This window comes from Ochotona curzoniae, unplaced genomic scaffold (assembly GCF_017591425.1).
Source record: "Ochotona curzoniae isolate NIBS_2020 unplaced genomic scaffold, NIBS_Ocur_1.0 scaffold_3208, whole genome shotgun sequence".
Lineage (NCBI taxonomy): Eukaryota > Metazoa > Chordata > Mammalia > Lagomorpha > Ochotonidae > Ochotona > Ochotona curzoniae.
This window is the reverse complement of record NW_024467106.1, coordinates 3,142,393-3,166,641: the sequence shown is the minus strand read 5'-3', so window position 1 is coordinate 3,166,641 and position 24,249 is coordinate 3,142,393. Positions and strand designations below refer to the sequence as shown.

General features: G+C 58.8%; 1 protein-coding gene across 6 annotated transcripts in view; it reads right to left on the bottom strand.

Annotated features, from left to right (window-relative positions):
- Positions 1 to 24,249, bottom strand: part of RAPGEF1 (Rap guanine nucleotide exchange factor 1) — a 110,119-nt gene that overhangs the window by 6,928 nt on the left and 78,942 nt on the right. For 3 of the 6 annotated variants that reach the window (XM_040963747.1, XM_040963748.1, XM_040963746.1), the window contains 5 exons: positions 23,130 to 23,615; positions 19,496 to 19,701; positions 6,319 to 6,407; positions 2,595 to 2,706; positions 1,424 to 1,499 (listed from right to left, as the gene is read on the bottom strand). In XM_040963747.1, the coding sequence (XP_040819681.1) occupies positions 1,424 to 1,499; positions 2,595 to 2,706; positions 6,319 to 6,407; positions 19,496 to 19,701; positions 23,130 to 23,615 (969 nt within the window). Of the gene's footprint in view, positions 1 to 1,423; positions 1,500 to 2,594; positions 2,707 to 6,318; positions 6,408 to 7,816; positions 7,910 to 8,477; positions 8,736 to 17,550; positions 17,707 to 19,495; positions 19,702 to 23,129; positions 23,616 to 24,249 lie in introns of all 6 variants that reach the window. The other 3 variants (XM_040963743.1, XM_040963745.1, XM_040963744.1) reach the window with 2 other exon arrangements.

Here is a 24,249-nt window from a genome sequence, read left to right as displayed (position 1 = left end):
AGCAGGGCCTGAAGATAGACTGGCAGGGCCGCTGGGGCACTCTGGAACCCCGACAACTTCCACTGATCTGTGCCTCACCCCCACCTGACCCCCGGACGGGTCGCGGAGCTGGGCAGCTGCTGAGCCTGCTCCAGGCTGCTTGCCATGGGCTGGGCACACGTACTATGGGAACTCAGCTTCCAAGGCCCCTGGTCTCCCATGCTGCAGGTGGAAGGACCGCAGGGAACCCCACTTGGCACAGAAGCACCCCACCTCACTCTGTCCTACCAGTCCTGAAGCCACTCTGCTCCTGGGACTGTCTGTGCAGGTCTAACTACCTGGCACTCATCTTGGCTTCTGGATCCACAGCCCCACCCAGGGGTCAAGTTTAGAGCTGGGCAAGAAAGCAGGGACGGGAGCAGTGCCAAGCAGTGCCTACTGCTGGGGGCACAAGTGTGTGCGCCATCACTGCCAGAGGCCACGGTGGCCTTGAGAACTGTCCCGGGCTCCTGGGTGAGGACAGTGTCATGCCCACAGGGCCAGGGGCTATGGCCACCTTCCTTGGGAGATGAGGCACGCCTCCCCTGGGGCAGTGGGGGAGGGCTGAGGCCCCAGTGTGCTAGTGGTAGGGCCCCCTTCATGTGCTGTGTAAGCATGGTGAACAGAGTCACCCCTTCCAGGGCTCACGCGGCTGTCCTGGAATGCCTCACCACTCCGAGGGGAGATTTAAAGATGTATTTGAAAGGCAGTTAGAATCTCTCCTGATTGTTCTCGGCGTCAGGAGAGAGCAGGCCAAGCCAGGAGCCCGGAACTCGGGCCATCTGCTGCTGCTTTCCCAGAAGCCAGATCAGAGTGGAGCAGCTGGGACTGGAATCAGTGCCCACATGGGATGCTGGTGTCACAGGCGTCCCCCTCATGAAGCAGGCCTGGTAGGGCACCAATCCCACCATCTCTATGGGCGTCTAGTGGGCATTCTGATCAAGAGCCTGAGGGAGCAGTCTTGCGATGACGAAGTGCCCTTGCCCGTTTGTCCTCAGGCATGTCTGGGCTCTGGGACCCACATGGGGGAGGAAGCCACCAGCCCAAGGAACCAGTTTTGTATGCTGTGCGGGCACCTTGCGTCACATGCTCCCTGCCTCCGCCTTCCGGAGGGGCTCTAGCCATGGCTGCCCGGGAGGGAGGGCAGTGAGCGGCACCAGGTGATGGCGCTGGTCAGGGACACGAGGAGCACACGCAGGTGGTTGCTCACCCATCCCGACACTTGAACTGCTGTTATTACAGAACGTTTGCTCAGCTGTGACCCTTGAACCAGCTAGGAATTCCCAGGGAAGCGTTGGTCCTGGGTGGGAGTCTTCCACTCCAGCTCCACTGCGTCTCCCTGGGGAGTTCCTCTGCTCCCACCCAACAGCCCAGGACCCCTTACGAACCTCGCGGGGCTCCATACCTTTCCTGTCTGTTTCCGTGGCATGGACCAGTAAGATGTCCCCTGATCCTCCACGGACGTCTGGTCCGTCGTCCCCCTGTGGTGAGAGCAGTAGAGGTGGCATGAGGCAGGGAGACCATGCCCCTTCCCGCGCACCCCTCGGCCCAGGCTGGCCGTCATGCTGCCCCCACCAGCTGTGCTCTCTGTCCTGCTGGGAGCTGCCCAGAGCACAGCTGAGAATACAACCAGGGTTGGTGTCATCCACTGTCCTGCTCCCTGACCCAGAGGCAGAGTAGGAGAGGACGCAGGATGCTGGTGTGGGTGGCACACCTGTGTTCCTAGAACCACAGAAACCCGCCCCAGGTTCAGCTCTGCCTCAGAGGTCACTGGCTATGACGTCACAGGCTGTCCTGTGAGAGGAGTGGCAAGTGTCACAGTGTTCAATGCCTGCCAGCCCCTGTCCTGGAGGCTACAGGCTAACCGCCTGGCCAGGAGCCAAACCCTGGTGTGATGCCCAGGTTGAGTGTCCTGGGCTCCACTGCTCGCTCTGGAGCCTTCTCTGTCCCGCGTGCCAGGGGCTGGATCTGGCCTCCCGCTGGAGTGGCACAGTTGGGCTGGGAGCCCAAGTCTTTGACAGAGATCTATGGCAAGGGTCCCCTCTGCCTGCAGAGCCTCCCCCACCCTGCCTGCTCCTGCTGGGCCTGGCCCGAGCAGGCTGTGGGGGCAGTACCTGCCTTTGCAACACTTAGCCTGGAAGCTTGGTCATGTGGCAAGGTGGGGAACAAGGTCATCTCCCCAACTTGGTCCTTGGCTCTGGCAGAACAGCACGGCAGGAGAAGCACGCTCAGCCCCACTCCCTCTCTGTGACGGGCTGGGGCCAGGACAGGGGTGGCCACAGTGGCCAGCACCAGCATCCTGATCAGTATGTGAGCTCAGGCCCAGGCTGCAGTGTAGCTGTTTCCATGGTGAGACGCCCCACCCCTCCCCTGTACGCAGGCTCTCTGCCTGTCACCATGGCCCTGTGATGACCTGCTGACCGGACTTGTCACTTTCCATGAGCAGCGGAGAAGGGTACAGGATGCGTGTGGGCTTCATTCCCTGGGAGCCCTCAGCCTGGGGTGCCCATGCCCTGCACCCCACCCCTCATCTTGCTTTGTGGGTCCAGATGTTGAGGGCAGAGGGGAGCCCTCACCTCCTGCTTCAGAGTCAGCCGGGCCATGATTTCGTTGTGGTCGATGAGGGACAGCTCGTCTACTTCCTCCTCTGATGAAGCCATCTCCAGGGCGTCTGGGGACTTGGGAGTCCTGGAGGGAGATGAGGTTTATGTTGCAAGCACCAATGTTGCCTGGACTCCAGCTGTCCAGGGGTGAGGCAGAGGCAGAGGCAGGGCTGGCTGTGACGGGTGCCAGCACAGCACCCCTGAACCCAGCCCTGTGAACCCAGCCCGGCTCACAGAGGCAGTGTGAGGCCTGTGCAGTGGGCAGAGCTGGGCTAGCACTGCGATGCTGGATGGTGCCTGCTCGTTGGATGCCCGGGCTGAGCTGGGACTCAGGGACCAGTCGAGCCGTCTGCCCAAGTGCAGATCCCAGCCAGTCTTCATCCAAGTGCACTCAGCATCAAGGCTTGAGGATGCCAGCCCTGCTCCTGAGGACATTGGGGCTCTGCTGGGGACTCTGCCAGCCCCGAAGTTCATGGGCTCTCGGCAGGGTGGCAGACAGACTTCGAAGCCGCTGTCACTGAGGCACTATGTGGTAGAGGAGGGGCAGGGTGCCCAAGGAGCACAGGCAGGGCCCCGGGCTGAAGGACTGGCAGGCTGAGCCTGGGTGCACACATGGGAGCTATGCCCAAGTGACGGGAGAAGGGAGGGCCACCCCTGGAGGGCACAGGGCAGCTCGGTGGCTCATGATATTCAAGCTGCGTCTTCTGGAGCTGACCTTCCTCGGGGCTGCTGCCCACATGCCCATCTTACTGACAACTGTCCCCATAGGTACGCCACGCCAGCTATGTGGGCACAAGTCCTGTTTTAGCCCAAGGCATCCGAGACACCAATGTGTACCTCATGGCTGGTGTGTGGCACAGCCTGAGGGCGCCCGCTCAAGTTCCCCTGCTCCACTTCTCCCTAGCTCCCTGCTGACATGCCAGGGCAAGCAGGGAGTTTGTCTCAGGTGCTTGGGGCCCTGGACCCACTTGACAAATCCAGACGATGCTGCTGGCTTCAACCTGGCAGGAGCCAAGGCCAGCTGGCCCTGGAGCCATGCCCAGGCTGAGTGTTAACAGCCATTTGGGGAGTGAACCAGCAGAGGGAAGACCTTCCTTTTTGTCTCTCCGTAAATCTGATCTGACTTCCAATAAAAACAGATTTATTCACTTTGATTGGAAAGGCAGATTTACAGAGAGAAAGATGACTGCAATGGCCAGAGCAGAGCTGATCCTAAGCTGGGAGCCAGGAACTTCCTCCGGGTCTCCCACACGGGTGCAGGGTCCCAAGGCTTTGGGCTGTCCTCGACTACTTTCCCAGGTCACAAGCAGGGAGCTTGGTGGGAAGTGGGGCTGCCGGGATCAGAACTGGCACCCATATGGGATCCCGGTGCATTCAAGGTGAGGACTTTAGCTGCTAGGCTACCGCTGGGCCCCCTTCCACTCTTAAAAAAAAAAAAATTTGTTTTACTTGCTTCAAAGGCAGGGTTAAAGGGAGAGATCTTCCATCAGCTGATTTGCTCCCCGCCAAATGGCCCTAACGGGCAGGGCTAGGCCTGTCAATGGCAGGAATCTGGAACTTCTTCCTGGTCTCCCCCGTGGGTGGCAGGGGCCTGAGCACTGGGTCACCTGCTCCCTTCTCAGGCACATCATCCGGGAGCTGGGTGGGATATGGAGCACCGGGACCCATGGGATACTGGAATCCCAGGTGTGACCAGTGTACCCCAGTGCCGACACCCTGTCGCCCCATCTGATCTGGTGAAGCTGATGACAGAATCCATGAGAGACACTGTGGCCATTAGAACCCACCCAACCACTCCTCACGTAGCTTCAGGAAGCCTTGGCCTGGGAGAGGAGTTTAACAGATTGAACGCAGACAAGCGGACGGGCCGAGAGGCAGCTGTCTCTGGGCTCGGGATCACCGTGTCTGTTACTGGACAAGACCCGGCCTCAGCTCTGCTGAGGTCACTCCAGATCTCAGAAGCAGCTCAACTGTGACCTGAAAGAGGTGTGGATATGGGGGCACTCCTCAGTGGAAACAGTGTGTGGGCAAGGTCAAGGCTGGGTGCCAGTGGGTGCCCATCGGCAGAACCCTGGCCTTCCACTCCACAAGTGTGTCCCAAGGAAGGGTGTGCTGCTTGTTTAGCCTGGACAGGTTGGAGACCACTAAAACAGGGCAATGTAAGAGATGAAGCAGAGAGCCTGGTGTGGTAGCCTAGCAGCTAAAGTCTTTGCCTTGAACCCACCAGGATTCTATATGAGCACCGGTTCTAATCCCAGAAGCTCCACTTCCCATCCAGCTCCCTGCTTGTGGCCTGGAAAAGCAGTTGAGGACGGCCCAAAGTGCTGGGGTCCGTGCAGTGGATGTGGGGAGACACGAAGGTGTGAAGAGTATTGTTCCACTGCAGGAAGGGCCGCAAGGAACCTCCCCCTGTATGGCAGCACCCAGCGGATGTCTCTACAGCCACCTGAATGCAGCTCCACCTTCCATGGCATGGACACCGGACCACCCTGCGGAAGAACTCTAATCCATTCAGGCCTTGTTTGCTACTGTGCAGTTGGCTCTTTTACTCAATGTGAGCTTGGAAGTTAATGTCAATAATAATGTCTTGCAAAAGGGCCTTCTGTTATTCCCACTGTCTTGGCTGTCCCCATTGACCTTATGCTAATCAAGGGACCTGTACTTAGACTTTCATTCTTTCCTTGATCTTTAGGGTCTCCTCTTCTTTGTGATACAAGATTGAGTTGTAGAATAAGAATTGTAGCAGGAACTTCTAGAGTTTTTAGGTAAAACAAATGGCAGAATTATCCTTAGAGACACCCACTTGGCCATGACGTAAAAAGCCTGAGCCAGAGTTTGAGTGTTTCTGTATAAATAAAGTGGACAGCTTTCCTGCATTGTCCACTATGATCATGAAAATGTAGTGGTTCACTTTTATTTCTCTTTGTGCCTCATCCACACACCCTTTGTGAGTTTTGAACTCAGCTGGAGCTGGACTCCGGCACCAAAGCCTTGGGACTGCACCCGCATGGGAGACCAGGAAGAGGTTCCTGGCTTTGAATTGGCTCAGCTTTGGCCATTGCAGCTGCTTGGGGAGCAAATCAACAGACAGAAGATCTTCCTCTATGTATCTCTTCCTCTCTGTATATCTGACTTTGAAATAAAAATAATAAAATTAATCTTGAAAATAGAAGAGAGATGAAGCAGCCTCCAACCACACGCAGCACGCGTCCCTCGACTGTGTTGGGTTGCAAGGCTCTGGGCGAGCGTTAGGAGACGGGGACAAGGATGTCTTGGATGGCAGGAGCAACCACTACTTTGCTCAGGTATTGTAATCAGGAACTCTTATTCTTGGGAGAGGCGTGCTCAAGTGTTTGTCATAAACGTTAAGTGGCCTTGCAGTGGCTCAGCAACACAGTGTGTCTAGAAACGTCCACCAGGATGAGTCAGAGGGTGGTAGAGGTCAGGGCGTCTCACATTCCCTGCTGTACTGTGACTCGAAGAGATGAAGGCCCAGGATGCAGGCCTGGGATTTATGAGCGATGGGTGAGGTGGATGCAACAGGGCCAGCTTAACGGTAATTTCTGATGCGGCTTCCCACGCTTGCTACATCTGGACCCTAGGCAGGTCTGATTCTGCCCATCAGAAACAAAGTGAGAGCCCCTGTGGGCCCGTCAGCTGGCCGAGCTCTCCGAGGGGCCCACTGTTCACCTCTCACCTCTCACTGCCATCTCTGCTGTCCTTCCCGGCTGTGCCGCTGGCCGCTGAAAGATCTCTGGCATGGGCGTCTTTCCCAGCTGGCGACTCCTGCCAAGAGAAGTGAGTATTGGGTTTTGTACAGGTACTTCAGCTGGGCCAGTCTGTCTTCCCCGCTTTCCCACCTGCAGGTGCCCACAGCATGAGGCAAGAGGGGAGCGGTTAGTGATGGATGGGGCATTTATGGAAACAGTTCTCCTGCCTCTCGACTGAAAGATGCCACTCATTGGCGCACCTGTCAGCCACCTGCACCACCCCAGGCAGAGCAGGGGTTATACAGCAGCCATTCTGCGGGCTGAGGGCCTGGCAGAGCTCTCCTCATGCCCGGTCCAAGACCACAGGCCAGGCCTGTCAGCTGCCCTTGACACCTTGTGGGCTGTCAAGTTCACACCAGCATGACTGAGCACTGGGCCGTGACAGCCCCCAGGGCCCAAGGGTGACCCTGCTGCTGCCCACGGGCTCATTTCCTCCCAGCTCTGGGTCTACTGTGCTCACAGTGCAGCCGTTCACATTGCTTCCCGGCCTGCCCCCGGGGCCATGACGGAGCACTGAGGTGGGGATAACAGTTGGACCATCACCATGGAGAGTGCCCCCCAGCAAAGAAGAAAGAACTGTAAGTGGCCATCGGTAGCAGGGCAGTGCCAGGGCCAGGCAGGGGGATGGGTTTCACCATGCACAGGCTCAGTGAGATGTCACCCGGGGAACAAGCCACCCAAGGGGATAGGCACAGTGGAGATGCCAGCTTGGCACACATGGGAGGGAACACTCCTTGGTTTCGTGGCTCACTCCTGCCTCGTGTGGGCAGCTCAAACTGCACAGTGCCCATGCAGGACAATACTGGTGGCCATGTTCCTTAAGGGCTGAGCCTGGCCTAGGCAGGGGTCCCTGGGGAGACCCTCAGTCCTCAGGGGCTGTCCTTCTCAGGCTCATTGAGTTGTTTCTGAAACTCTTAATCTTCTTGTCTTGTTGGAGCAAGGCCTGGAGAGCTGCCTGCTTCACAGCAGTGTTGACCTAGGGCCTCCGGGGAGGTGGGGGATGGCCACGCGAGGGGAGCCACCAGCAGCATGGCTCACCTGCAGATGCCCCTGCCTCCCTGAAGTGCCCAGGCGGGCAGAGGGAGCATGCTAAGGAGAGGTGGGAAGGGGTGGAAAGGGTTGTGTGGGGAGAAGCATTCTTCACCCAAGGAAGAGAGCTTGCACTCGAAGATGGGATAGGAAGAAATTGCACCGAGAGCCCCTGGTGAGTGGCCAAGGCCCACACCAGGTTACTGCTGCAGACTCCTGCAAAACCCACTGGCCGGATTCTGAGCACGTGGCAGCGGCAGGAGCGAGGGCTGAGCAGGCTCCTGCTGGTGGCCAGGCACAGGATTCAGCAGGGCAGAAGCAGGTGCAGGGACGCAGCCTGGGGACAGCAGGGGCCTAGGCCTGGCCACATGCATGAGGCCACCCGAGGCTACTTACTCCTCGAGAAGGAGCCAGCTCCTCGCTGCTCTGGCCAGAGGAATACAGATTGACATATTCACCCTCACCAGCTTCCTCACTGGCGTGTTCACTCTGAGAGAGACAGGATGAGAGGAAAGACACATGGGCCGGGCCCTGCTGCCAGCCCGTGGCACTGGCCCTGACCACAGCGCTCCTTTTACAAGATAGAGACGGGAGCGCTGTGCTGGCCTCTTTGGGAAGTGACTACTCCCCAGGGCTAAAGGACAAAGTTGCTTTGGCCACATCCTGCCTGGGAGGACAAGGGACCCAGGTTTCCTACTGTGTCTTCCGCAGGGTATCAAGGGCATTTGCTGGGCAAGCTGTCCTGGAAAGGTAGCCCCCACAGGGCTGAGGAGCATGCAAGGGAGGGCTCCCCAGCTGCCTGAAGCCCTCGAGCTTGGAACAGGCCACTGCCTGGAGGCTGTCCTTCTTACACCACCTTCCAGCAGCCACTATCCTGGCTGGCCAGAACTCTGCGCGGCTCAGGTTCTAACCTGGGCCTTATCCCAGTGTCAAGCCGACCATGCTGTTCTGGGGACATGCCAGTCCCGGCCCTGACCACTGCTCACAGGCGGATCGTGTCCCCTGAGAAGAGTGATACCGTGTTCCAGAACCAGGCAGCCCCAGGTCGAGTTCTCACCGAGTCAGTGAAAGAGGTTTCAGAAGGAAGGCAGCCAGCGTCCCCACGGAAGCTGCTCTCCTGGGAAGACGAGAGAGGCCCGTCCACGGTGCAGGCAGGTGCACTAGCCACGGCAGGCACCGCTAAGTCCGAGCTCTGAGACTGGTGGACAGGTGGGAAATGTGGAGAGGAAGAAGAGGTAGGCGGAGGGAAAGGTGGAATGGAAGCTTGGTGGTGAGGTGCGAAGTCCTGCGAGTAGGACCTAAACACAGACTTATACTGCAGAGTCAAAGTGGCAGACAGACACACACAAGAATATGGGAAGGAAACAGACAAGAGAAAAAGTGGTTAGGTCAGCAGTGGTGGAGCAGCGACAGGCTGTTCACAGTGAGCCCAGCATGGGACAGCCCATCGGGCCACCCCCCACCCCCAGGCGTCTCCCCACTGGCCTTGCTTCCGGAGGGGGCAGGTTGGAGGCTGGAGAGTGGTGAAGGACAGAGTGGGGAGCAGGGAATGGCTCCCAGGGGTCCCAGGAGGCCGGCAGGTACATACAGGGCCCGGACGCCCGCCCACATGTTCTGCTGGGGCAGCAGGGACAACCACACAATGGAACCTCAGGGCCACAGCCAGTACCACTTACTCCTTCTGAAAATTCTGCATAGATCTCTGGCTTTACTCCTTGAGAACCAAACACTACAGTCCTGATGTTGTAGCCACCTCAAACCCTCTTGGAAGACAAGGGCACAAGCCTTAGCATGCTGGGCAGGACCGTGCCATCTGAAACATTCCCACGGGCCAACGTCTCTTTCAGCACCTCCAGCAGCACTTTGCCTGGCCCTCCTGAGAGGAGTCTCACACCATGCACGGCAGTGATGACCAAGGCCCATTGAACAACTCCCAGCACTGAGCTCTGGCCACTGGGCCCTCCAAGGCTGGCCTAGGTGAGCTGCGAGGGGTGATGTCACCAGCCGTTCAGGGCTCCCAACGAGGACATTCGAACAGCCTCCTTGTGTTCCTTGCAGTGGACAAGATTTTTAGGAAAAGGAAAATGAGGGCTAGCGTGGTAGCCTAGAGGCTAAAGTCCTCACCTTGCATGGGCAGGGATCCCATATGGGCGCAGGTTCTAATCCTCGCCAGCCCGCTTCCCATCCAGTTCCCTGCCTGTGGCCTGGGAAAGCAGTCGAGGATGGTCCAAGGGCTTGGGACCCTGCACCCGCATGGGAGACCCAGAAAAAGCTCCTGGCTCCTGGATTTGGATCAGCTCAGCTTAGTCTGTGGCAGCTACTTGGGGCGTGTATCAATGGATGAAGATCTTCCTCTCTGTCTCTCCTTCTCTCTGTATATTTGACTTTCCAATAAAAATAAATAAATCTTTAAAAAAAGCCTTTAAGTTTTAACCTGCCATGAGGACCAAGTCCCTCATGTCCTTAAGAGGTTTTGCAAAGCAACCATTTAGTTTGTTCACAGCTGCAGGCGCGCCCTGGGAGCAGGGCTGCATCAGCCCCGCATGCCTGCACTGGGCGCGCACTTCTCACATGCTTGACTTCCCCAGCCTGCGACCATGGCTGTGTTCATCACTGTTCGGACCACCAGCACAGATGCTGAGCACCGCACAGGCCAAGCTCTGTCCAGGGCCCTCTTTCTGGCCGCAGCCCAGTACCCCAGGCTTATAGCTTTTCTTGGGAGTCCCAGCAGTGGTCAAGGACAACCCTGGGACCTGCCCTTCCCCTCAGAGGACATGCTCACTGTGGTGAGGCCACCTCTGTCCCTGTATCTCAGAACTGTCCCGTGCTCTTCCCAAAGCTCAGCCGAGTGCCGATGGGGGGACAGGAGTCCTCACTCACTGCCTGGGTCTAGTCTGCTGGGGTCCGTGTGATGGGTGTGGAAGACAGGAAGGTATGAAGAGTATTGTTCCATTGCAGGCAGGGCCGCAAGGAACTTCCCGCAGCGTGGCAGGGCCCTGCGGATGTCTCTACGACCACCTTAATGCAGCTCCGCCTCTCTTTGCATGGACACCGGGCAACCCCATTGAGATTTCTGTAATCTATTTAGGCATTGTCTGCCACTGTGGAGTTACTGTTAAATATCATTAGGAGCTTAGAAGCTGATGTTGCTATTACCATTTTTTAGCCAAAAAGCTGTTATTGCTGTTATGGCTGCATCCTGTGGCAATATGCTAATCAAGGGTGCTAACTCCCCTTTTGATCTTATGCTAATCAAGGGTGTTCTGTGTTCAGGTGTAGTGGAATCTATTCTTTCCCTCTTTCTTTGATCTTTTAGGTCCCTCCTGTGAAGTTCTTCCTTCCTTGACTGTCTCAAGACCAAGCTGTAGAATGAGAATTGTAGGAATGTGTTAGTGATTGATATGCACCATCTATTGAGAACTTTTTCCTAGCCATGGCGCCAGGTGGTTAACATCCTAACCTTAGGTGAAACAAATGGCAGAGTTATCTTTAGAAACACCCACTTGACCATGACGTGAAAAGTCTGAGCCAGAGTTTGACTGATTTTGTATACATAAAGCGGACAGCTTTTGTGCATCGTCCATTTTGATGAAATCCTAGTGGTCCGTCTCTTTCTTTCCTCTTTGCGCCTCATCGGCGCACCCTCCGCGAGTTCCGAACTCAGCTGGAGCTGGACTCCGGCACTAGTCCACGGCGGGAAGGAGAAGGATAAAGGAAACAGCTCGGGTCCCCACTCTGGTGTCTAGGCCATGCAGCCATGCTGGGGCAGGGGCCAAGTCACCCTGAAGACCACCCCGTGCTTCAAGTGCCGAGCGCTGCGAAGGGACTTGGCATGAAGCCACACCCAGCAAGCCCTGGTCCCTCTCTGATCCTCAGACACTTCCAGGCCTTTGTGACTGCACTCACCCGACAGTGTGACAGTGAGGCGAGCTACACAGCGCCTCTGGTGCCCAATCTGGGGTTGACTTCGGGATCTGGCTTTGCTTCTGCTGGGCGGCTGTTCTGCCTGCTGCCATGCCTCGGCATTTTATTTACAGCCAGGGTGAGACTGGGATGTAGAACAAGAAGACTTTCCTGTCTGAGGCCCGTCCATTTTTGCACAAGCTCTGGAGGTGCCAGACCCCAGAGGAGAGCTAGTGAGCAGCTAGGAGCAGGGATGTCTGGCCCCTGAGGGGAACCAGGTGAACCGATTCATCCAAGTCCTACCTAGTGAGGCTCTGAAGAGGTCAGAGGCTCGGGGAGCAGGCAGTCTAACCCATTCCAGCCCCACTTCCCGCAAGTGTTCCAGGATCCTTGGAATGGTGAAGCAACCGGGCCAGACAAACAACAGCCGCAGCGTTCCAGCACAGAGCAGGGACGTGACGGAACCTACAATCAGCTCCTTTGGAAACATGGGCCAGATCTCAGGAGGGGGCTGGTGCCCTTGCATGGCCTGTTACAGGACAAAGCCACTCGACACTGGCCAGGTACCTGTTCTCCATAGCCTTGACATGCCACCTGAAGCTGCCCCCTGAGCTCCTCTGAGGAGTGACCAGTGTGTCGGTAGCTGTGGGCTGGTGCCGCAGGCCGTGGGAGCTCAACAAGAACTCCAAGTGTTGGGAAACTTTCAGCTCTGCCCAGGACAGTGCAATGTGACCATGCTCCAGGACAGACCCCTGCGTGGTGAAGGGTTTGGGAAGAAGGCCGGCTGGCCAGACGACACGGCTGCATCATCCTGGCCCAGGCCAAACTTTCAGCCAGATGGCATGCCCCGCTGGTCTGCGGGGTTCACATTTCCTCTCTTGGTTGTGAGTAGGCTCACCCAAGGCAGCCACTCTTCCAGGTTAGCACGGGCTTCCTGCCTCATGGGGTACCACGGGAACCTAGCTCGGTGCCAGCAGTGCGGGACAGGGCTGTCCCCATGTCTGACACACTCAGTCCTGAACAGGGGACCGTGGTGTGGCAATGCAAGGCCCACGTCACTTTTTTTGGAAAGAAGTCAGGCTCTTAGGCCCTGCCCAGGTGTCTGGGAGAAGACTCTGGGAGGCCAGCCTCTTTGGCTGTGATGGATGGGTGCTATGACCACATTCGGGACAAGAGCAAGGGTCCTCTCTGCTCTGATGGGACCTCTCCTTTCCCTGGTTGTCGGCCAGCACCTCTCCTCCCGGGCCCGTCAGCTCTCTGGTTTATAGAAGCCATCGATGGGGGGGGAGGGGGCCTACACCGTGCCCCGAGGCATCTTTCCTCTTTGGTGTCCTGTGCTCAACGTCACAGAATCCTCCAAGCATTTGTGTTTCCAAGCCTGGGAGGGAATTGTGAGTCCAACACCGCAGCAACCACACCTGGGACTCGCCACAGGCTGCTTCTCTGCTACCGGAGAGGACAGGCTTCCTCGTGCGCCATCTTGTGGCATTCATCTTAACCAAGCGGGGCAACCTCAGCATCAGGTCAATCTAAATAACCTCCCCTTCCTGGAATAACCTACTCTCCAGGGTTCATCTAAAGAACCAATAGGAAACGAAAGACCTGAGATGACCGAGTATCCAAAATTAAGTTCCTTCTGATGGGGTACGCATTTTGGCAAATGGCTTCATGGCTCATTAGAATCTTCTTGAGAGCAGGATTGCATGCAGAGAACAGACGGCCCCCAGCCCACTCCAGCAATCCGACGGCACTGTCTTTAGCTAGTGCGCATCTGAACTGTATGGCAGGAGTCCTAGTTCACACTTCTCACTGCTCTGATCGGAGCCTGCGGCCTCGCTGTGACAAGTCAGAACATGAAGGGTACACGCCCACCGCTCTACGTCCAGCTCATCGAGCTGAGACACTCAACATGTATTTGCCAATAAACGACTCACGGAAGCCAACCCAACACTCCAGTCTCAAGAAGCTTCACCCTGGACTCTACTGTGCTCTAGCTTCAGCTCAGGGGCAGGCAGCCTGGCTTCTCTGGCCTGGCCTCCAGACGCGGGTGCAACATGCTGCTGTAGAATGTACGGGGCCTGACAGGCAAGTGCGTGCAAGCTGTCACTGAGAGTGGAACGGTGGCCATGGGGGGAGCGTCCTTTGGTACCGGGATAGCCTGACAGTGATGCGGGAGTCAGGAGGGCACCTGTGGCACAGTGCTTCATTAAGTCCCCGTGACTGGAGCTTGTCTGAGCAGTGGGAATGCCAAGCTCAATGACAGATGGCAGTCTAGAGGCAGGGGCAGGAATGGATGTGTGGGAGCAGCAGCGGCTTTGGAAGGAAGCTCCTACATTGGAAGGCCCAGCAGGGTCCTGGGGCCACAGCCACCTCCACCTGCTTGGCTCTCTGGCTCAGACGGAAACACTCCTGCAGTACGGGCTGTGTACCCACACCACACTTGATGCAGAAGCCAGGGAAGGGGGTTTCCCTCTAGCCCAAGACCTGACAAAGTACAGGGGGCATCGGTCAAATTCCACACCTGGGATGCAGCCTGGGGTTTGGAGGGTGGGGGATGGGGAGTGGGAAAACCAAGATAAATGCACTAAAAGAGCAAAACCGAGCATCACACGCCCGCAGACAGCATCCTGGGTGAGCAGAGACCAGGAAGCTTGGGCGCTGCCCACAACCAGGACCCATCGGCACCAGGAAGCTCCCAGAAAGTCAGGAGTCAGGAGAGAGACGCCTGCAGTGGAGGGATGAGAACTCGAGGTCTGCCTTGCTTCTCAGGGAAGCCCACGTCAGGTCACAAAGCACCTGCCACTTGGTGGTGCTCAGCTGCACACTGACCACCAGGATACCAAAGCCCCACCCCCACCCCATCTGGGGAAATGCAAAAAAATTACAGACAGGGCAACAGGACAGGCAAGAAGGGCTGTGTGTGTGCCGGGGGTAAGTATAGGAAGGCTGGGGCAGGAGAGAGAAGCGAGGGCTTGTCCTAGTGGCAAGGAACCTGTGCAAGCAGCTCTGACTGTGGCTGGTGGGTGGACGTGGCTGGCAAGGGCCACCCTGGACCATGGGGAATGCTAACGTGGGGCTGCCGGGGAGAGGTGAGAGGGAGAGGGTGGTAATCTGACCACCAAGGCTGGAAGGCCAGTTAGAAGGGGACAAGGTCAGATGCTGGGATGTGGAGTAAGGTGGTGCTGGTGAGGGAAGACCCAGACAAGGATGCGACTCGTGTAGCGTCAGCAGGCCAGCATGGCAGGACTGGGGTGGAGAGATGACACTATTTCTTGCTTAGGCAGCGAGCAGATAGAAGAACCACTCCCAGGAGGGCACGGCCGGAGATGAGAAGGGGTTGGCAGGACAGGACGGAAGGACGTGGTTTGCCTCCTGTATCGGGTGGCAGAGAGCTGCCTTCCTGCTGGAGCCTGTGGAGCACAGTTATGCCCAGGACCCTGTATGCCAGGCCTGGGGCCCTCAGCAGCTATCCCCATGCTTGTGCCCCTGGAAGGCCAGGCCTCAGGGGACAGGCCCCTAGGGCCGCCAGGGTCTTCACCGACCTTCAATGTGACTGAGCTCCAACCAGTGAGGACAGGATGACGGCCGGACGAGACAGGGACGGAGGTCAGGGATGCGGCGGTCCTTCCCACAGGATGACCCTGCCTGTGCCAGGCAGCCTTTCCTCCTCCTCTCCTTCCCCTGCTGCCTGGCCTTCAGCCTGGCCGCTGGGCCACGGTCTCTGTGATGGCCGACGGCTGAGTTCTAGGAAAGGCCTGTAGCTGGGAGGCTGCTGGTGGTGGTGATGGTGTGGTGGGGTGACAGGAATGCCCTGTGGGCAGGGCTGGTGTGGGAAGCCCGCCATGCTTCTCGGGGGCGCCCCTGGAGCCCGCGTGGATAGCATGCGTGGAGGAAGGAGTGCCTGCCCGGTCGGAACCCCAGCTGCGGCGCAGTCTGCATGAGCACGGACAGCCCAGGGTGTGGCGGCCGCAGCTGGCGGTGACGTAGCAGGCAATGTTCCTGAAACTTCAGGTCATGCTAGACAATCATTTTTGCTCCAGTTCCAGTCGCCTGGGATTATGGCACAGGTGTGCGGGGGTGGGGGGGGGGGAAGTCTGTTTATCTTTCTGCCACTAGAGTCTGCAGACAGGCCTGAAGGCCATGAGGAGGGCTGCTAGTGCCCAGAACCCTAGGGGCTGCGCCAATGGGGACAGACTCAGGGACCGGGTGGAGTGTGGGCCGAGGGGTGCTGCGTTTTCCCATAGCAGAGGTCCAGAGCTGCACTCTCTCCCATAACCTCAAACTCCAGGTACTCACATTGGGCCTGACCTTCCAGAGAGGATGCTCAGCTTACTGGCGTCCACTCCGTAGCAGGTGCCTCTGCCCGGAACCTCTCTGGCTTTCCTGTCCTTTATCCCTCAGAAAAGGGAGATGACTGGGCTCTGCTCCAGCCCCACAAGCCACGCCCGAGATGGTTCTACTGTCCCACCTGCCGTGGACGTTCCCACCAGCCCCCCCTACCTTGGCACTGCTGAATCCCACTGCCCTGGGATCCTGGGAGGAGTGGATGAGACCGTCTCCTCATTTCAAACCTCCAACGCAGGATTACTGCTCACAGGGTGCCCTGGCCAAGAGGGTTCTGAGAGCGAGTCTTTGAGCAGGGTAATGGGCAGTGGGCACCGGTACAAGAAACACGAGGCTGGAGAACTGCTATAGTCAAGTGGCCTTCCAACTTCTGGCTGGACTGACAGCACAGGCCAACAGCACAGAGAGAGGTGGGCTAACCCAAGGGTCCGGGTCTGGGCTCACTGGGATTCAGCCATGGAATACCTGAAGAGTCCGCTGGTCTATCACTGACCACTTCCCAGGGTTTCAATACTGAGAGGGCCACCCCTGGCTTCTGAGGCACCTTCCCAGAACGAGGTGCCTGTGGGGTCCCTTCCCCTCCTCACGGCGCTGAGGACACGGCGTGCGGCAGGAAAATGACGGCACAGTCTGAATTCAAGGGTCCCTCACATTTTGTTTGGTTCTGGGACAAACAGTCCAGTTCTCTCCCAACTTTGAACCTCTCACTCCCGAAAAGGGACTCTGGAAACCCGCGGTCTGTCTCATGGCTCCTCTTCCTGGGGAGGTGGGGGAAGAATAACAAGTACCAGGACTAGAGTGGCGCTCTGCAAGCCTGGGGAAGGAGCCTGGCAGGGCGGCGAGGAATGCGGGAGTTCAGCCTTCTGGGCACCCAGGGAAGAAGGCATGGCAAGGCCCACAGGGGAGGCGGCCGGGCACTGCTCAGCCATTTCATGACTTCACTCAATCCTTGCTACGCACAACAGAGGCAGCAGGTGACCCTGCTTTCAAGGGAGACCCGCACTTAGCAGCATTTGAGGTCCCCTTTGCTCAGACCGCAAGGGGCAGGTGTCAGTTCTGTGAGAAGGCTGTGCCGCAGCAGCCCCAGTCTGCCCCCCCCCCCGGCAGCTGTGCCCCTGTGCAATGTGTCTCAGCAATGACTCCCACCAGCAGTCGCCGTTGACCACCCTGTTCCCCGGTCCTGCTGGCCTTGGCAAGGTGACCGAGTGGCTGCAGTGGGAGGGACACTGTGCCACTCGAGAGCCCAGGGGGCTGTACAGTGCTTGCCCAGCTCCCCTTGTGTCCCTGCCCATCAGCTGTCCTGCACACACGCCCGGGCTAGCCTAGCGGAGGTGACCATCTATCTGCGTGCACTGCAGTCAGATCAGACCCGGAGGTGCCCGGGAGCCCAGTCCACATCAGTCACCCCGAGGTAGAGCAGCACAACCACCCTACCAACCTGTGTCCCCAGCAAGACCGTCTCAAGTCATTGAGCGTGGAGGTGACCTGACACATAGCCGCAGCTAACTGGCAGAGTCCTCCAACAGCGGGTCTTGTGCCCCGGTGAAGCCGGGTCTCCTTAGCCATGCGTCCGGCGTGTGGACTGCTCCTTAGCAGACCAGGAACGCTTGGCGAGCCATCCAAGACCCAATGTGGGATCAGAACTAAAAGGCTAGGACATCAAGCCATCTCTGCACCTCAGGCCAGAGTCGGAGGGTCCCAAGGATGGCCACTGGATTCCCCACCGCAGCCCTGCCAACATTTCTTAGGCCCCAGGGGGCCAACTGTCGGTATCCTTTTCTGTCATGTGTAGGTCACTGCATGAGGACAGGGCCGTGTCAGGCAGCGCACGTCTGGGAAGCACAGCCTGCAAGCCGATGAGTGGCCCACTTGTTTGAACTCACCGAGGGCACGGGCAAGCTGCCGTGCCGGCTGAGAAAGGAGTTAGAGACCGACACACTGAGGCCCTGGGTGGCACTGCTGTCCTCGGGGGTGAAGGCCACTTTAGTTTGCTGGATACAGTAGGAGACAGAGAAGGGAGAAGCAGCATAGGAGGCCTGCTGGGCAGAGGGGCGAGAGAGAAGGCAGGGAGGAGGGAGAGAAGCAGAGAGCGGTCAGGCACGTGTCAGCAGACAGAAGAGGCTGCGCCCAGTCCTTCCAGGGACTCGGCGGGGGGGTGGGGGTGGGGTGGCCTAGTGGCTCAGTTCAAAGATCCAAAGCACATCCCACAGGCTTTCTGAACAACAGGGTACCCTCCCCTTTGCTTCCTTCTGGCAGATTCTAAAGGTGACTCTGCACGCAAAGCATGGCACACGGGGGAGAGGCAGCCTGGGCTCCCCTGACTCGGAGCTCCCCTCCATGGGGAGCAGACCCCAGTGCCCACTCTGGCTCCACTGGAGTCCGGACACTAACCTCCTACTTGGCCTTAAAGCTCTCTGCCCCTCAGGTTCCCACCTGAGGCGCAGACCCCTACGGAGGGTGGGCAGACATGATAAGAGTGATGGGAGCCATGCCTCCCGCCCTCTGGGTGGGATGTAGCACACAGCAGCCCCTGCCTCCGACACCTCCCTGCCCTGGTGCCCTGCCTTGGCTGCACTGCTCTGCCGCGGGGCTGCTGGAGCTCTGGGGAGATCGTGCCGAGCCTCAGGGAAGCTCCCGTGGGCCCTGGGGGGCAGGCGTTGAGAAGGGGCTGATCACAGCCCTGCCCTGCCTGCTACAGGCTGGCACCCACATGCTTCCCAGAGGCTCAGAGGCTCCTGGACTCCATGGTAAGAAGATGGCCAAGGCCAGCCAGTGGGCGGCCAAGGACAGATCTCTCCATGAAATCTGGCTCAGCGATGGTTTTAACCAAATGACACTTTGGGCTTAGGGTTCCCTAGGCCAGGAACTGACATTTCCAGGAAAATCCCTTTCTGAAACATTTTCAAAGCAATGCAGTCACCCCCAAAGCTGGAGGAATGGGCAGGGCATGGGGGGGCAGGCCCGGCGTGTAGCAAGCGCCCGTCTCCCACAGGCTGCTTCCCCGGAGGGGACATAACTGCCTGCTCGGCACAAGCCGGCTGCACCTGAGACGGCACAGGCCCAGGGCTGTGGGGGCCCCAGGCAGATGCGAGGTGGCACAGGGGCTTCTGTGGTAGCTGCCAACTGCCAGGCCTGGCTCCTTGCTTGTTAGCAAGCTACCACACGGGCCAGCAGGCTAGAACAGGTACAGCTCTAAAACACCACTGTCGTGTTCTGGTGAGCATGCTTGGAGGGGAAGCCCACCAGCTTTGCCAACGGGAGGCAAAGAGGAAAAGCCGTGAAGGCGTGGGCCACGCCAGTGCCCGTGTCACCACCGAGTGAGCCAGCCCGCACCCAGAGCCATCCACACAGGAGGTGAGCTTCGAGGGGAGGGCTGTCCTGGCCCAAACACAAAGAGGTTCTGTTTAAAGGCACCCCGCTTCAGTGGAGCTGTTCTCTCGGGGACATCCCTGGCCAGGGCCACAACGTCGCTCACTCTACACACTTAGGCCTATTGTGGAAGAAGCCCAAGTCTGCAGATGGTGCCCACAGACCATGCCCTGTGTCTTGATGGAGTCCCTCCTTTCACGGAGGTCTATATAGCAGCCAGAGCAGACACTGAGGGCAAGCCTGTCCTGGCTGCAGATGCTGTTTGGCCAGGGAAGGCCCCAGAGCCCCCAGTCAGGTGACAGAGCAAAAGCAAAGCGCCCACATGGAGACGCAACGGCCGCCACCTACTCCCGACTCCTGCCACAGGCCACACCCCAAAAGGACCCTTCCAGTCCCTAGGCCTGGTAGGTTTGAGGCCCTGGCACAGCGGCAGGGCCAAGGCTGTGGGGTGGGGCTTACCAGCTGCCGCTGCTTGGGGGGCAGGGCGGGCGGCGGGGCCAGCTCCTGCAGCGAGTCGCTGCCCGTGCTGAAGGAGTCGCTGAAGCCGTACACCTCCATGAGCAGCTTGTTCTTCTGCTGGTAGATGTGCTCGTTCTGCGGCGTCTGGTAGAACACCGAGGGCTGTGGCTCCGAGTAGTCCTCCAACAGCTGCATGTAGGCCAGCACTGTGGGACAGAGGGCGCCTCGCATCCTGCCCCGCACCCCGGCCCCCGGCTGCCCGCGTGTGGGGTGGGGAGGACAGGCCTTCCGGGGGCCCTGACCCCAAAGGGGACCCTCGGGCGATGATGCAGACGCCCAGCTTGGCCCGGAGCGTGCAGAGGTCTGACAGGGTGGTGGCTCTGCCGAAGGAGGAGCACAGGCCATGGGAAATTCCTGTACTTTCCACTCAGTCATGCTGTGAATCCTAAACTATTCCAAAAAGTAAATTCCACTGTTGAAATAAAGCACCCCAGGGCTCCTGGCTGCCCTTGGGGGTTTGCTGCCCCGGCCGTGGGACTTGGCAGAGCTGGCCAGTCGGACCTGCACCTCCTGCCTCCCGAGGCTCTCACTCTTCTGCCCCTTTGCTAACCCAGCCTGCAGGCTCCGAGGGCACTCGTTCCCCATCCACCATGAACTCACGCAGAGTTCGCTCAGCACCTGGTCCACGCCTTAGCACTGACCAGGGAGTGGACAGCACAGTCCTCTGCCTTGTGGGTCACACCCTCCTCAGAGACGGTGTGGGACACAGTGTCGTGACTTGGGTTGGTGCCAGAGTCATATGACAGTCAGGGCACAGCCTATGGGAGACACGAAGGCCTGAGGTGGGCTCAGGCTTGTATGGGTCATACCTCCAAGGCCTCAGTGGCCGACTTGCTGGGGGGACGCTGGGGCAATGAACAAGGGGCTGTAGCCAGGGTGTGCCTGGAGCTGAGTGACTGCAGAGCGGACGGCTCCAGGATCGCCGAGGGCACCCAGAGGACAGCCCAGCAGGTGGGGGACAGGCTGTGGAGGCGTGTGCAATGGGGGTTACTGCCCTCCTCCAGGGCAGGGGCTCCAGGATTTGGCCTCATCTGGGCTGTATTATCAGTGCCTGGCACATGGCAGGTGCCTGGAGATACCAGCAGGATGATCGCACCACGTGCCCCTGTGATGTGTTCAGCTAGGAGGACCGTGGGGTGTGTCATGGAAAGCATCCACTTAATGTGCAGGAAACAACAGGAACCAAGTCCAGGCCTTCTTGGCTGCAAAGATATGACTGTCCAGGGAGGAGGAGAAGCAAGGAGAGGCCTCCAGTTCTGACAGGGCCTGCGCCCATCCCTCGTGGCGGTGGAGACCTCTGGGGCCTCCCTCACCTGGGCAAGGGCTGGAATGCCACCTGCTAGAGAGGAGAGGAGCCGGGCCCCACCTCATCCCAGCAGGTACCTTCCGAGTCTAAGAGCTGACGCCAAAGCCAGCTTCCTGAGGACCCGTGTACACACAGGGGCAGTGCCAGGAGGAAGACACGGCCTGTCCCCCTGACACCTGAGTAGGGACAGCTGCCAATGATGTGACACTGAGGCAGCTGCTTCCCCGCACCCCATGTCTGGGCCAGGAATGCAGGAATGTGCTCTCTCCGCTACAGCTTTCTGATGTCCCTCTCTACACCTTCTTTATTTAAAGAATAAGAAGTTCTGGTTAGGCCCAGCACCGAGTGGAACTTGGCCAGAGCGCGCAGGCAGAAAGACGCTTTCCCCACTAAGACTGGCCGCTGCTGCTACTGAGCCAAGTGCCACCGGCTGTCCCCACTGACCAAGTTCCAAAGGAACGTCTGGGCCCAGCACAACCTGGCATGTCAGTCACCCCGTGACCTTCAGGTGCCATGAGCTCCTGAGGGTGAAGCCCTGGGTGGGGGGAGGGGCTCATCACCGGGCTTCCAGCAGCTCGGATGGAGTGCTGCCAAAGTGAGCAGCAGAGGCAGCTCTGGGGCCAGAGGCTAGGAAGGCTCCGGTGGGCCCCGGGTGGTGGGGACGCTGAGGCAGGGTGGGGAGACAGACACTCATCAGGAATCTCAAGTAGCACAGGAAGTTCCTGGAGCCAGAGAACCTGGTGACAGGAGGCCACCCGAAGGCAAGGACGCGCGTGACGTCACGACACAGCGTGGACAGACTGTCCAGCATCAGCCAAATGGAGGGGATGCTGATCATCCTGTTCTTTCGCTCAGTGCAATTTTGGGGTCAACACACTCTGGAACTCCCCCAGGGACCTTCCACAGAGGCACCCGTGGGCTCTGGACTGGGCCTCAACCCTGCACATGCAGCACCACCAGAAACCAGAAGGGGCCTCAAGGGAGAGCCCACTGCCCCTGCTCTGCCGGCAGAAGCCCACACAGCATTGCCTCGGGCTGGCAGCCCCAGCGCCGCCAGTTGCCAGGAGCCCTGGTTTTTGCAGCTGTAACTGGGCGCTGCCTAGGGGCTGTGAGGACCATGACAGGGTGTGTCACACCTGCAGCTCAGCCTAGTGTTAAAGCTGATGAGCACAAGGGCTGCAGACCCTGATGGGGGTGACTCCGATGGAGGCCTCAATGAGCAGAGAAATATTTTCAGCTGCCTGAGAGTTGGGACTGGTCACAAGCAATGAGGGTCCTCCTCCCTGGCCTCTCCCACAGGCCTGGGTGGAGTAGCTGCTGACGTCCTGCCATCCTGCCCTGCTGGCACAGAGAGGCGTGGCCATGCGGGCGACCCTGGTTTCTAATGAGCTAGTCACCAAGCCAGATGGGGATGACAGAATTAGTCCCGCAGAGGTGACCCCCCCTTCACTGCAGGCCCAGCTCTCCAAGGAGGTGCCACCCCTGGACTACCCCGCTGGCCTCCGGGATGGTCCTGCCAGGTTCAACCAAGCCGGCTCTTCCCTGCTCAAAGGCAGGGCTGGCTCCAGCTGGGTTGGGAAATGCTTCAGGCGGGACTTGGGACAAACTCAGCGTCTAGCTCGCATGGGCTCTCTGCTGGACGCCTCACTGGGGCCAGGGGCTGATGGGCTGTGGGACAGATGCGATCACACAAGTATCCCAGTGGGATGCTGTTCTGTCAGCTGGCAGCTCTGCCACGTGCGGCAGGCGGGGAGTGCCCTGAAGGATTCTACCAAGCAGTTAGATGGCCATGGTACAGGCCAAAGATGATTCAAACAGAATACCCAGAACCTCAGCTCTGCCCCCAAACCTGATCCAAAGACCCTTCCCATGGCCTCATGCCTCCTGCCAGGAGTCAGCCTGTGAGGGCACTGTGCCCGGGCTCAGACCTGGACAATGGACAACTGGCTAGGGCTCAGCAGACTGTGTCCATGCAGATGCCCCCTAACCCCGTTCCCACAGGTGACACTGCGGGGCTGGCCTGTCCTCTCCCACACGCATGCCCTCGCGGCCATGTGTGTGCAGACCAGCAGGCCAAGCAACTGCCACATGAAGGGAGATGCCCTTGAGTTCCGTGAAGGCAGGGTTCCCCTGCGGTCCACACAGCTGTGGTGCTGCCTGCTCTGAAACAATGAGGCCACCGACTTGGCTTCCGGCCAAGGCTCACGGCCAGCGCCCACCACGTCGGGTCACACGCACACCGGCTGCGGCAGCCCCACAAAGGCTTACTGTGTTTGTTTTTCTTCTCTGGTAGAGGCGGTGGCTTCTCTGGGTCACTCGTAGATTCGGGAGCAGTGAAATCACCCACAAATTCAACAGGAGCCGAGGGAGCCCCTTGCGCGAAGGGGAGGATAGCAGCGAAGGGCGTGTAGGGGGCGGGCTGGCCAGCGGCCGGGTTCTGCAGGTCGTCCTCCGAGAGGTTGTCATACTGCGAGGGGTGCCGCTCATAGGACACCCTGCAGCCCGAGCTGTCCGTGGTCTGCGAGGACGCGCTCCGCCGCTTCTTCTCGGGCAGAGCGGGCGGCGTGTCCGTCTGCTGGCCCTCAGTCTGGGGACAGCTGCTGAGCGACAGCTGGAAAGGACGGCCAAGAAACGAAGGTCCCGACTCCCCCAGGGACTCCGGCAGCGGGCTAAGGTGACAGGCCGCTTGCTGAGGTATCTGGTCTGCGTTCGAGAGGTCTTGCTGGAGGAATTCGTAGTCAGGGTCGTAATGATCTGCAGCCACACGGGAGAAGCACGCGTCAGCACAAGGCCCCGCAGACGGCAGGGCGCCCGCCCGCACGGCACGGGCGTGGACAGGCAGCTCCAGCTCATCCACACGGGCTCCCACTTTCTCTGAGAATCTTTGTTCTGTCTGCTTAACAAGTAAAACCGATGGGGACACAGCTGAATGCTGTAGTACTCATTGAACCTTCCTTTCTTATTTCTAATTTAAGAAAATAGCGGAGGCCCGGCGGCGTGGCCTCAGCGGCTAAAGTCCTCACTTGAACGCCCGGGATCCCATATGGACGCCAGTTCTAATCCCGGCAGCTCCACTTCCCCTCCAGCTCACTGCTTGCGTCCCGGCTCCACTTTAGATTCCAGTTTTCTGACACTGTATGTGCCGGCAGGTAGCACGGGACAGCTTGGGCCCTGCCACCCACGTGGGAGACCTGCACAGGATCCTGAGCTCCTGGCCTGGCTCGCAGCGGATGTTGGCACGTGGGGAGAGAACCAATGGATAGAACATCTGTCTCTGTCTCTCCCTACTGTTCAAATAAAATAAAAATTAAATAAAAGAGCCCAGCATGGTAGCCTGGTAGCTAAATCCTTGCCTTACATGTGCTGGGATCCCATATGGGCACCAGTT